At 41.8% G+C, this 13861-nt stretch overlaps 1 protein-coding gene across 5 annotated transcripts in view; it reads right to left on the bottom strand.

Moving 5' to 3' along the window:
• Positions 1 to 13861, bottom strand: part of ect2 (epithelial cell transforming 2) — a 36994-nt gene that overhangs the window by 13833 nt on the left and 9300 nt on the right. For all 5 annotated transcript variants that reach the window (XM_056603817.1, XM_056603818.1, XM_056603814.1 and 2 more), the window contains 9 exons: positions 12689 to 12762; positions 11360 to 11490; positions 10816 to 10931; positions 10442 to 10504; positions 9158 to 9383; positions 5987 to 6111; positions 3689 to 3808; positions 1847 to 1915; positions 13 to 123 (listed from right to left, as the gene is read on the bottom strand). In XM_056603817.1, coding sequence (XP_056459792.1) covers positions 13 to 123; positions 1847 to 1915; positions 3689 to 3808; positions 5987 to 6111; positions 9158 to 9383; positions 10442 to 10504; positions 10816 to 10931; positions 11360 to 11490; positions 12689 to 12762 — 1035 coding nt within the window. The remainder of the gene's footprint in view (positions 1 to 12; positions 124 to 1846; positions 1916 to 3688; positions 3809 to 5986; positions 6112 to 9157; positions 9384 to 10441; positions 10505 to 10815; positions 10932 to 11359; positions 11491 to 12688; positions 12763 to 13861) is intronic.

Genomic DNA, 13861 nt, shown 5'->3' with positions numbered 1-13861 from the left:
GGAGTCACGTACCTTGAGGAACGCGTGAAAACGTGGCTTCAGCTTCTCACACTTGACGATGGTGTCTTTGCTCATTTCAAAGAAGTTGACGAAGGACGGGTAGGTCTTGAGCATCTCTTTGGACTGAAAGGATGAAACACGGGGGGGTGCATGGTGAGGGGTACAGTTAGCTGCCTTTAGTGGGAACTAGGGATCGACCGATATATCGGTCGGCCGATATTCACGTTTTTTACGTGTATCGGTATCGGCCGATACGCGGCTGATTTTCACCGATTTTTTTATTTTATTTTTTTTGTTCTACCTCAGCTGTTTTTTATATTTGTTAAATATTCTTCATCTACTTGTTCTTACTTGTTCTACTTCACCTGTTTTTACTATTTGTTAAATATTGTTTTTTATATTGAAGTTCAATAAATATTCCTTTTACCCTGTGCCTATCCCTCGACCACGCCAGCAAGGTGTGTGTAATGCTACAGAAATGTCCTTAAGTTCTACAAACCCACTGAGCTGCATCTTGGCCGGAAATACTATTTTCATGACTGGCCTGATAGTGCAATGCATGTTGTGGTTGTGAATTCTCCCAGCCTTTGGCCGTTCAAGGTTAAACGGTTAGGAGGTTAGAAAGTTGTTCAGCACAACAACAAAGAAGGCCTAACTTTCACAATCTGAAATATTTAGTCAACTTATCAGACTGTAGTGCTCCATCAAGTAAGAATTCCAATCATTTGCCGCTTACAGCGGCAAAATGATTGGCTGTCCTATTTTATTATTGTATTCTGTGAAATACATATAAAATATATGTGGAAGACATGTTATTGGTTGAAATGTCAAGCTAGCCAGCAGGGGGAAATAACAAAGGTGAATAATATAATCATCTCCAGAGGAAATCACACTAATTTGGATGTTAAGTAGCTGCTGCTCAGATCTCTCCAAATCTTAGCCACACTAATAAATAATATATGTGCAAACAATGAGCAAAGTGATGCTGTCTAACAATTAGCAGTGTGCCCCCTTTTCCTAGTACAACGCTGTGTGGGGAAATCTTTTTACAGTGTAACCTTTCAAAACATCATTACATAATTTACATACTCTACATTTTTTAAGGGTTTTCAGTAAACACACTGCCCAAATAGAATAATACTGAGATAAAAAAGTCCCACAGTCTTCCTTCATTCATGACTTAAAGACAGAAACAACAAGACATTAGGGCATAGGCATTTTTGAAAAATGCATGCAGTTCTAAGATATTTACGAGTCCTTCTCACACTGTTGGGCTTCTAACCGCCAAACGACATAGCAGTCTATCCTCCGTGAAGTAGTGTAGTGTTTAACACTGTATATAGTACAACAATTTCAATATTATTAGTAGTACATAAGTAGTCAGTTCAAGTTTATTTTGTAAATTCAGAGATATCTTCGAAGTTTACAGTAAATAGGTTACTGATTAATATTACATTACCACTGTTTGGTTGATAGTGCTCACTAAAAGGGCACTAAATGAAACTAACAATCATTTTAAGACCTTACCCACCTTGGTATTATTCCAAGGTGGGTAAGTAGTCAAACAATAAGGGCCTCACGATTTCCCTGAGGAAAAGCTATCTTCTGACATATAATGTTGGCATTATTAGCAAATGCTATAAACGCAATATATTACGTTAGTTTTTCAGCTGCATATCAAAAGCAATAACAACAAACCGTTCAGAATGTTGTTATTTTAGTTTGCATGATTGCATTAAGACGGTCAACAACACATGTCCATACATGATGCAACATCAGTCCACCCTGCCACAATCTGGTGATGACATACAGACAGACAATAATACTACTTAATAAATGTACTCACATATTTGAGGATGATGTTTCCTACGCTCTTGTCCTCTGACCAGTCATTCAATAACTCCTCAAGGTCAGCCTTTAAAAAGGAATGAAATCATCAACAGCCAATAAGTCTTTCAAGATTGAGGCAAAGCCAAAGTTAAATACCGTGTAAAAGCCCTTGTTTTCTGATCATCCCTGCTCTATTTTACAATTCCTTTTTATGTTAACCCCCCACTTAGCCCCTTATCTAAAGAAATGGAATGTATAAAGAGAAGCAAACTTGAAACAAAAACCAGACCACACTAGCAGCTGACCCTGTGGGACTCGGGAACAATGATACTGCTCTAATATACCCAACCCAGTAACTTTAAAGATGATTCTAATGCAGAAAAGGCAGAAATGTAGCATTATTAGTGGTGGACTTTGACGTAAGCCCACAGGCTACTCTAGGAATGATCAGTTTAGCAGAGTGTTTAATTAACGGAAGCGCTTGTCGTTTTCCCTTGAAACACAAGTTTGTGCGTGAAAAAGATGCGTGGGCTGATCCATAGTCCACACTTTCCGCGGTCAACCGCGGTCACACATCAAAAACAATATTTTTAAGGCTTTGTGTGTATATTGGGACGGGGCATGAATGTTTGTTTATTCGTATGGTTTACACACAACCTCCATAACAGCATAAGTGGGGATTGAGCGGCAATCTCAGTTTTATCCTAGTTTCATTAAAAAAAGTTGAGCGGTTGCAGGCCGCTGGGCTGACTTAAGGCAACAATTTGTTTTGGGCGGTTTGCGAGTGATGCCCACGCAGCACTATATTCACCGATTGGAACTGTACCCATAAAATACATATTTCTCAATTGAAATTGAAAAAAAAAACTACTATAGAGATTGAATAAATTCATATTAGAGGAGACATATTATGTTGTTTTCCCAACAAGTAAACAGTATTTGAGTTCCAGAACATGTTTTTGCATCGGCGGGGGATTCAACCCAGGGATTGTACTCCCGGAGCATAGCTGCAGGGCTGCCGCCGGGTTCCCCCCGCCGGAGCTGCTTGTCCGCTGTTCGACAAAATCTTAGCTATGCTCTGATTGGAAGGGAGTGGGAGGTAATATTCAACTGTGCCCCCTTCCTACGTAGGACGGGGCGCCGAAACTGACCCGCTTGTTTGGTAGCTGTAGGCGGGGTACTTTCAGAAATCCCAAATCCCATGAAAAGTGTTGTCATAATATGTCCCCTTTAAGTATGTCTTGGCTGTATACAATTCAATAAATATATTTTTGCAAAATAAATATAATGCAATATGAATGCAAAATAAATAAATATATATATATATTAGAGCTGTCAGTTAAACGCGTTATTAACGGCGTTAACGCAAACCAATTTTAACGGCGTTAAAACATTTATCGCGCGATTAACGCAATTATTTTATTTAAAAAAAAAAAAAAACTTTTTTTTTTTTTTTTGGCCCAAAACAAAGAAGCAGTAGCCTGACTGCTATGTTCAAATGACATTTGTTCAAAGCAGTCGTTTAATTGCACTATAGGCTCTTTTTTTGTATCGTCCTGTTTTGATCAGTATATGCCAATGTTGTTATCAATAAAAAATCATTTGCACCAGGCAAGCCGATGCACTTCACCATGTTGATAAGAGAATTAAAATGAGAAGAATTATGGGACAAAAAAATCAAGGGATATTTAGCATAGAAAAATAATTTGCGATTAATCGTGAGTTAACTATGACATTAATGCGATTAAATATTTTAATCGCTTGACAGCTCTGATATATATATATATATATATATATATATGAATTATGTTGTTCTACATGCATGCATGTTTTCGTGTGTACTTAAAAAAAGACTTACCTTGATCTTTCTGTGAACGTCGTAAATGTCGGGGATACTTCCAAATATGGTCTTTATTTCCTCCTGGGCCAGAATCGGGCCCCCTACCTGCCCTTCCTTCTCCAGCGGGATCTTGAAGAGCTGGGAAACAAAAAGATCCAAAAAAATAAAAAGACAAACCACGAGCACACAAAACACACAAACAGATTAATGTCCACGAGTCAACACACAAGGTGCAGCAAGTGTAAAGCTGTTGAAAACAAGCGTCGGCTACGAACACAAACACTTTTCACCCTCTTCAAAGCAACCCGAAGGGACAGGATAGTGTTTTGTTTCATGCATGGACGGATTACAGCCTCAGCTTTAGCAGAGTGAACAAACTTTGCTTTCAGAGCATGTAGGACTCAACAATCAAAGGAGGAGCCTCTTCACTGGTATTTGTGTGACCTTGCTTAGCTTGTATGGAAATATCTTGACAGTGTCACCTTTAGAAATGCTCACAAAGAGACACAGCATATGGCGAGCTACCAAATTTAACGATGAGGCTTCAAGTTGCATTCATGCTACCTTAATATGTTTCAACACTTGCATGTTGACACACTAACAAGTGTCAGGCTGTAGAGTGCTTTTCATTATCAGAAAGCACAGAAACCCTGAATCTGAAGGCAAATGCAGTTGCCAAATGCTAAGTGCAGCGTAGAACAACGATAAAGTATCCCAATGCCATAGTGATCAGGAAATATACATTTACAAAATGGTAAAAGGAAGAAAGTACAGACAAAACTATCAACAACAAAACAAATGGACTCTGTACATACAAAGCAATGCAAGTGAATCGGATGGGATTTACTTACTTCACAAGTGTACGTAAAAAAATGATAAATAAATATTCTTGCGCAGCATATTGTCAAGTAGTATATAGACCGAGAAGGTTGAGGCAGGTTTAGCCATGGCGAGAGGCATGTAGCATTATACTTCTAAATATATGATATCAATTGTGGGTATCAATTGTGTGAAAAATAAATGCATGTGCTTTTTTTGGTCCAAAATAAGTAAAAGGTGGTTGGTTGCTAGCTCATTTAAAGATGACTGGCACCGGTATAAAAATGACTGCAGGAGGAAAGCTTAAAAATTGCTTAATGAAGTACTCCATCCTTGCTTTTGGCTGCGTATTTCCACTTGAATAAAAACGAATGCAATGGGATAACGAAATGAAAGAATGACCACAAAACATTCACAAATAGAAGGCCTTTCCCTTTTCATTACCGTCCCTTTTACCTTTAAATGACTAAACCATGAAGGGGCTGGCCTGGTGTTTAATCTGCGCTCCTTCACCACCTTCTCTTTGGTAAATGCCAGACGATTTGAGAGAAGAGAGGAGAGCTGGTATTCAGGTGAATGTTAATGGCGGCCGCTGCGGCAGGGCTAACCTTTCAGTTCAAGACACTAATGAGAGAACAGCCTGCCACGGTTACACTGGGGACGCCGGGCGAAGGGAGGCTGGCTGCTTTGGAGAAGAAGGCTCCGAAGGCTTATGAACTGATGAGTGAGCAAAACGCCTCGCGCGCCTTTGTGTATGAAAAGGTTGTGTTGGAAACGAAATGAATATAGGAGGAGTGGGGGGTGGGCGAGAGAGGGAGCGAGGGGACCGGCAAATGGATTCTAGAAATCCTAGATGAGGTGGAGAAAAGACATTCCGATGGACATGACTTTTTGTTTTATCATGGAAAATAAATCAAAATCGTTTTATAAAGAGTGTGGTTGACGGTAAAGCAATCCAGTGTTATTATGAAGTTGGAGCATAGTTAATTTGATTGATGAATTGGTCATCATACGTACAATATTAGCTACCAATTCTCAAATACATTTGAGAATTGGTAGCTAATATTTCACATATGCTGACAAATAATCAATCAAATTAACTCTGATCTCTTGTATTTACAGTGTCAAAGGTAGGGGACATATGAACAATAGAGACTGAATAAGGTATAAAAATGTTAGCTCTATAGAGGAGTGAGTGAGATAAAGAGTGAGGGAGGGAGAGAGAACCATGCAAGCTATTTCCTCCCACGCTGGTCACTGGTCAGTTGCTTGGCTTACCACTGGGACCAGGAGATAAGGACACACACAATTGAAAATGTTGCCATGAAAAACCACTGGGCCCAAGCTGGAAGGTGGTAAGAAAATAAATGTTCCACCCTTGAGAGAAACACACACACACACACACACACACACACACACACACACACACACACACACACACACACACACACACACACACACACACACACACACACACACACACACACACACACACACCTTTAGTATGGTATTCAAGATGTCCACGTAGTTGCTCTCGGTCTGATGGAGCTCCTTAGTGACCTGCCACCGAGCAGACTGTTTGGTTAGCATCGGTGTTGAACTCTTGTTGGGCTTGGAACTCTCTGGAAGGATGAGAGGGAGAGATAATGGGAGGATGGAGAGGCATAATTAGTGGTTTCTCATGGTTACAATACTGAACATCTGTTTGTACTTTTTTTTTTATATAATTGGCAAGTGCAGCTGAGCAGGATGCAGGTGTACTGAGCCGAATGTGCCATGTTTTTCAGTTTTACAACTATCGTCTTGACTTGGCATGGAGTTTGCCAGTTAGAAGAGAGTTCTCCTGTAACTCACTTGACAGGTAAACAAACAAAAAGTGTGCAATCTGCTCAAGCTGTTACAAGTTAGATTTTTTGCACAGGGACAGTCGACAAAGCCGACGTGAACCAGGGATAGGTCAGGACATATATAGTATTTATATGGTTTTCTGTGGACCTTTTCACAGGAAAGTGTTTATGATGTTTAACATGACAATTTATTTGGGCTAACAAATAGAAAACAGGGGAAAGATACCAAGCTAGAGAGCAATAAAGAAACAAGTTGACATTGTGCCCCAGGCTCCGCTTTGAGCAACCCCATGTTCAAAATGTTGCCTTGACGCAACATAATTGCTGAACTGAAGGGGGGAATGCATGTTGAGGTTTGACTTGCCCTCATCAAACGGATGTACGATATATAGACTCAGGCTCCCTTCTCGGGAGGCCTTTTAACGTCATGACTCAAATAACTAAAGAAATGACACGGAAATGACTGTTTTTGGGGTGGAGAGAACACAATGGTTAAATGGATGTATTACTTTATAGAGAAGATCCAAATGATGACGATATCGCTCAATAATTTCCTCTTTAAAAGATGGGGTTATTAAAAAATAGTGATATAGCTGGCCTGTCACAAAGTTGTTAATTACAGATAAAACTGCCAGAAGTATCTAACCCTGTTGAAATTACTATTATAACCTACCCCACGTCTTTGAGATTCCTTTATCAAAGACAAAGTGGTTTGTCCAATTCTTAATTCTAAAGAAAGGTGGATTTGGCGTTCTGGAGAATGAATTGAGCCGTTAGCCCGTAACACCTGGCCCTGCACAGGGGGGCTGTCCTGCTTTGGAGCATTAGGTCAATCCATTACCAGAATTCGATCGCGAGAACCAAGCAAACACGGCCTTTAATTAAACGGAAATGGAACGAAACGAAGATATTCCGGACATTTTGGAAATACAGGACACCCAGTCAGTCAGTGATGTCCGACACTGGTTTTGGCCGACACTGGTATGGGCCGACACTGGTTTGGGCCGACACTGGTATGGGCCGACACTGGTTTGGGCCGACACTGGTATGGGCCGACACTGGTATGGGCCGACACTGGTATGGGCCGACACTGGTATGGGCCGACACTGGTTTGGGCCGACACTGGTATGGGCCGACACTGGTATGGGCCGACACTGGTATGGGCCGACACTGGTATGGGCCGACACTGGTATGGGCTGACACTGGTATGGGCCGACACTGGTATGGGCCCTTTTTTTTCTAAAGAAGAACTTGCAAGTTGGCATCCCCAGTTGATTAATGTGAGGAAGTTTATAGCAAATTTAATTTAAAAGTATTTTGATATAGTTACACTTGGAATTACAGGTAATATCTTTTTTTGATATGCAACGTTTGACATGAAATCCTAAGACATCATTACCTTTATTGCTACCTGTTCTTTTCATTGTTATTAAATCACCAACCTGTATTATAAGTAGGCAGTGCTTTATTTCATCTCATTGCCTTGTTACACATTGAAATAGCGGGCTGTTGGGAGCGCCACCATGGAAAACTACATCCTGGGGGGGGGAACACGAGAATATTTAATAAATATTATTATCACATCCAGTTAGTTTAAGTCTGTCTCTGTTGGCATTGCCGCTTCTCCAACTGGACGACAGGTGTCAAGTGCTACTGAATATTTGAATAGGGTTCTGGTGTCAGAACACAAAAAACGAAGGAAAATTCTGTCGTCACTTGTTTGGCTGGGAAATGTTGACGATTGCCATCATACGGGTACTTCCAATGAAGGACTGACGTGAAACGTTTTTAACGAAATGTAAGCTGACCTTTTAAATAAGTAAAGGAAAAAAAAAAATGTAATATGGAAAATAATTTAAACATTGATTTGCTGTATACTATCCATGCACATTAATTGGGTGCCAACCTACCACATACACAACTTTACCATCCGCAACAGTCTCTTGGTGTGGATCCAGGAATGCACTGAGCTATTGGATGCTCTGGTTCGTCTCTGCCTCTGGCTTTAGCTGTATTGGAGCGATAGTTCCCTGGTACTAGACAAGCACCCATTCCTGTTCCCCGTCTGCCTGCTAACCGTGCTTGGCCTCACCCTTCCCCTACTCCTGACTCGCTTCTCAGCCCAATGCCTGCCGCTTATATACTAGCCTCTGGGAAACATGGCACAGTGATAACGCGGCAACATAAATCGTGTAATTCCAAAAGCGAATCATAGGATTTTCGGTTGGTTCTCTCACATGCCACGGTGTTGTGCCATCCAATGCTGATCACTGGATGACCCGCATCTACTCAGGTAGGTGCAAAACACAGATAGAGTATCTCTCTCTCTCGGCTTTGAGCAGATGGGACTTGTTCCACCTGGCGGGGCTCTGAAAGGAGACGGACTGTACTGGACTGTGAAGGGTGGTCGGATAAAGACTTCCCTTCTTTGCCCATTCTTCCAGCGTCCCGTCACAGGCACGACACGACTTCCGTCTTCTTCCCAGAAGATCTAAAACCTATCCATTTCATCCAGATCTCAAGCCAGGATTTGTGTCGTCGGCCGGTCAAACCTCACACTTTACAGAAACCTTGAAAGTGGTCAGAAAAACCCGGAAGTAGAGAGGCACATGAAATGTGCTCTGGACGTTTCAGGGTCATAACCAGTCCGCGACATCTTCCGTTTCGTGACACAGGGCACCCACAACATAGCATATCGATGCTATAAACACCAGCTCCCCCTCATCACTATGGGACGATGACCAAGACCCATTAAGGATTCCCTCCTCCTCATCGCCACAGCTCAAGGGTTGGGTAAGGAAGGGGAAGGGAGGGATCGTACCTGCAAGAGTTTTGCAGTTGTCGGGGGTGTTGGAGATGTCCAGCAGGGAGCCCATGGACATGGAGTGCTCGGCCGAGGGCCTCTTGCGGGGCGGCGGGAAGGGCGAGATCTCCGTCTGCTTGGTGAGCTGGGCCAGCGTGTCCCGCAGCCGCCGCCGCTTGCGGTTGCTGTTGGGCGTGTTGAGGGAGAGGAGGGACTCCGCCTTTTTCATGGCCGGGCTCTCATCCTGGGGGAGCGCAGAAAATAAGAAAAAAGAATTAGAAATATTCGAAAAACTACTTAGAAAAAAGGTGTGCCCTCTCCAGGATTACACATTTGTGTGGCTTCTTCTGTGGCTTTCTTGTGATATAAGAGCACAGCCATTTCGTGTGGTAATTTGGTGAAGGGACTGCATTTTATTTTTTTGTTGATTTTCAATGCAGGTCCACTCTTCCGCGTTGCAAATTAGCAATAAAAAAAAACATCGTTATCGGTTTGAGAACATTTTAGCATATCAGAGATGAAGACTCATGTGTCATCCACACTGCGCACAAACAACTGTGTATTCCTCAGCACCCACACTATTCTAACAAGTGGAGGACAGAGACGTTAATAGCCTTTTCCATCCACCATGAAGCTAAGAAAACCTGCGAGTCCCTTGAATGCGCCCCCTCAAGCACTTCAATTTTTTTTAATGGTCCAAAAATCAATTTTTTTTCATTATTCAGGTGCCCATAAATAAGGCTACTGAAAGACATTGCACCTTTTGTTTTTATTTTTTAAAAGCTTGTTTTGGGTGTCTGTTAAAAAAGCCTTCGTGCCAATTGCCATCAGAGACAAAGCTGAGAGCTCCCAGTCAAGCATGACACACAAGAGACACGTGGCCTCTATTATTAGGGCTCCTTATCCAATCATCGGGATTGACACTGATCAACATGAAGCACTGTTCCGTGTGAACCCACACCCCACAAACACAGATTCCAATCATAAAGAAATGATAAATAAGAAAATGCATTCAACTGACAATCTAGACACATCTTGTCAGTTTCTGAGACATCACTTGGAAGCAGAGATTGCCCTGCGGGGCCGTGTGTGTGTGTGTGTGTGTGTGTGTGTGTGTGTGTGTGTGTGTGTGTGTGTGTGTGTGTGTGTGTGTGTGTGTGTGTGTGTGTGTGTGTGTGTGTGTGTGTGTGTGTGTGTGTGTGTGTGTGTGTGTGTGTGTCTACTAGACAGTGTAGCTTGTGTTTGTTATAACTCTTTTGAGGGTTGGTGATGCCCTACATCTGCATCCTAAGTGGCACTCACCTTCTCATAGAAGTACATGGACTCTCCTGCTCGCGCATCCATCTGAATGCTTCCCCAGAACCACTACAAAACAGAAAGACGGGGGAAATGAGAAGTTTTATCCTCCATTGTCAATAAAGTCCCATGATGCGTCGTGAAAATAGGACAGGAATGCTTAGAAAGGCATCCAAGTCGCCTAGCAAGGCATTTTTCCAAGTCTGAGAAAGAAGGTTTTGTTTTTTTTCAAACGCTGAATACGAATTACTAAAATGGCAATATTTTACTGGGAGCACCTTCAATAATTCACAAGCTGGGGATTTTAGGGTTAGACCTGACAGACGGGCCACTTATGACGCACATATTGCGAACCAGGTATTAAACAGGGGTCGGCATACCTCCTGCTTGACAACATAGAGTTTCTTAGTGGGCGTGAAGGGCAGCTCCTTCACAGAGTTCTCCTCCACCACCATGTGTGTGCACCGTTCGTCCCCCAGCTCCAGGGAGGTGCCCCCTGCAACAGGACACACACACACACACACACACACACACACACACACACACACACACACACACACACACACACACACACACACACACACACACACACACACACACACACACACACACACACACACACACACACACACAAAGCACCACCGGCATTGAGATGCAATGATGCACGGAATGTATTGTTGTAAAGTCAAGTGATCCAACGGAAAAATAAAAACACATTATGTCGGTTTGAGTAGGTGTGAAGTAAGAAAAGGTTGGTGTTAACAAAATGATTGATACTTTTGCTTGTGCCTTGCAGCATGTTGCACCAGCATCAGGTTCCTATCAGATATACAGCACTCATGGGAAGAAAACCCACTGTTGAGCATACATCCACAACAAAATCACAGCAGCTTTACGCTGTGTGCGTGGTTGTGTGATACGGACCATGTTTGAGGGTCCTCTCCTCCATGTTGGCCTTATCCTCCTCAGAGAAGCCCAGGAAGCTGAGGACACAGTCCTGGAACGGGGGCACTTTGAAATCTGTACGGAACTTCTCGTCGTCGGCTTGGAAAGACCTTTGAAAGCAATTGCCCACACATATTCACTCACTTTTAGAAACAGGGTTATCAAAACTAGTAGGCAAAAATAACTGGTATTTAGATGGGCAATTCGATTTTACTTACTGGATTCCTTTTTTAATTTTAGTGATCACACAGACACACACACACACACACACACAACTGGGCTGTACTGGAAGAGAATGGTCAAACTCAGATGAGGTTCGTCGTCTCTACTGTAGGCTACAATCAGTTGATCATTTGTACTTGTAAACTTGTAAAATTATCATGTATTGCATATTGTCAGTTTTAAAACTAACTTTTCTCCTGCAATGGACTTTGTTTTTTTGAGAGGTTAATGATGTTTGTGCAATGTATTGAAGTGTTGTATATACAGTGTTCCTAAATTTTGGGATATTGATAGGTTTTTGTACTGTCTGTATGTTTATATGTCTGTGTATTGTTTTTTGTTTTTTGTTTTTTGTTTTATGTGGACCCCAGGAAGATTAGCGACCACAGCTGTGGAAGCTAATGGGGATCTAAATAATGATAAAGAATAAAGAATTTCACTGACACCGCAGCAGTACCTGAAAAAAAAAACGTCCAAACAGCTGAATACAGCTTTGGCAATCCTTCCAAAAGAGGCCGCTGTGTAATATGATGTATTGTTATGCCTTACAGCAGAATGGGTTGGGAGGGGGCAAGTCTGAACTGGAGTAGAATCGCCCCTGCTTCAAATCTGATTTGAATTACCACGTTCTATTCAACAAAGTCATGAACAAGATTAAATTGAGAGATTTCAGGCTGACGATACATTTATTTATATAAAAAGGGAATTATCAGACCTTTGGGGTTGCGGACATTGCAACTATTGTGTAAAAGTAAAGCTCCTTCATGTTTAAGTCTGCTTCAGATTGGAGCCTCAGAGGACGAGTTGCTCGCAATTCATTAAATAAAAAATAAAAGCTTGAGTTGCTTTGTTAAAACTGAACAACGTAGGCAGGAGAGATTACAAAGACCTTTAGTCTGAGAGCTCTATGGCCACACGGTCATTAGTATGAACGTACTAGTACTCAATCTTCCACACATGAAACGGAGGACAACGAATCACAACCAAATCCTGGTCGAGTATTACCGGAATTGTGCCCAGTGTATTCATACTGAAACAATGCCACTCACTCATAGACACAGACTCTACTGTGAACTTTTAACTTACACGTAGTCCCTGCTGTCCCAGGCCTTGCGTATCCAGGACGGGGTGAGGATGGGAGTCCCCATGCATACTGCCAACTGAAAGAAACACGTTCAGGGGAATAAGATAGTGACACACATCCATACGTTTATGACACATTTATCGATTATTACATAAATTACATTCCCTGCACGACGTTATGCCAGATATTAAATAATAAGATGAGTCATGCATCCGAACAACTCCCAAACTTTCATGGTGAGCAAAAGGCCAAGGCTCAAAACAGGCCCACTGTACCGTTGGACATTATTTTTAAAGTGGGCAGAGCGTTTTTAAAATCAGATTTTTTTCCAAATGTGTTTATGCCTTTTCTAGGGCTCCAGGCTTCAGTATAGCCCCTTTTAATGTGTTCGTGCATGCCAGTAGTGCTGCTCTGAAATGCCATAGACATTTTGCACAGATAGAGAAAGAAGAGAGAATTATCAACAGACTATATAAAAAAAACGGTCTGAGTGAGAGAGCGAGAGAGAGAGAGAGGAAGACGAGCTAGTATTGTCAACAGACGGAAAAACGGCACAGCACACAAGTATAAAAATTTGCTATTGTCTAACTTAAAAAGATGTTCAAATCACTTCACAGCGAGTACTTTCAGTGAAACGATACCTCCCCAGTCAGTCTCAATGGTCCCCGGTCGAGCTGCGACTCACATTCACAAAAAGAATATGGATACAAACTGGCTTTCGCTTAAGGTGTAAAAAATGTGATAAAATATCTGCATTATTTCAAAACAAATTCTAAACCTGTTCCTGATCCCCAGCCACCTGTTCTTTTTTAAGAACCAAGTGTCAAGCTTTAAACGGAAAATAGCTGAGCGTGTGACACACGTAACCAACAATTTTTTCAGAGGGATTGGTTTGTTGTTTGCTTATTTTTTTTTGTGCTGCAAAAAAACTCAAGGGAGAAAAACAAAAAAGGCAGACAGTGTCGGTGTGGATGGGAAGCTACAGAGAGAGAGGTAGACACATAACAACATGAAACAAAGAAAATGAATCGTACAAAAAGAAAAAGCATAACAAATTATCTATTCATTCCTATTGAAGGATAGACCGATGAGTGAGTCACCAAAATGTCAAAGTATATAAAGCCTTTGAGATGCAAGGGTTCCCATTCAAAATGCATGTTGGGATAAATAAGAAT

Source organism: Gadus chalcogrammus, chromosome 12 (assembly GCF_026213295.1).
Source record: "Gadus chalcogrammus isolate NIFS_2021 chromosome 12, NIFS_Gcha_1.0, whole genome shotgun sequence".
In the NCBI taxonomy this organism is placed as follows: Eukaryota; Metazoa; Chordata; class Actinopteri; order Gadiformes; family Gadidae; genus Gadus; species Gadus chalcogrammus.
This window is presented reverse-complemented; position numbering and strand designations above follow the sequence as displayed.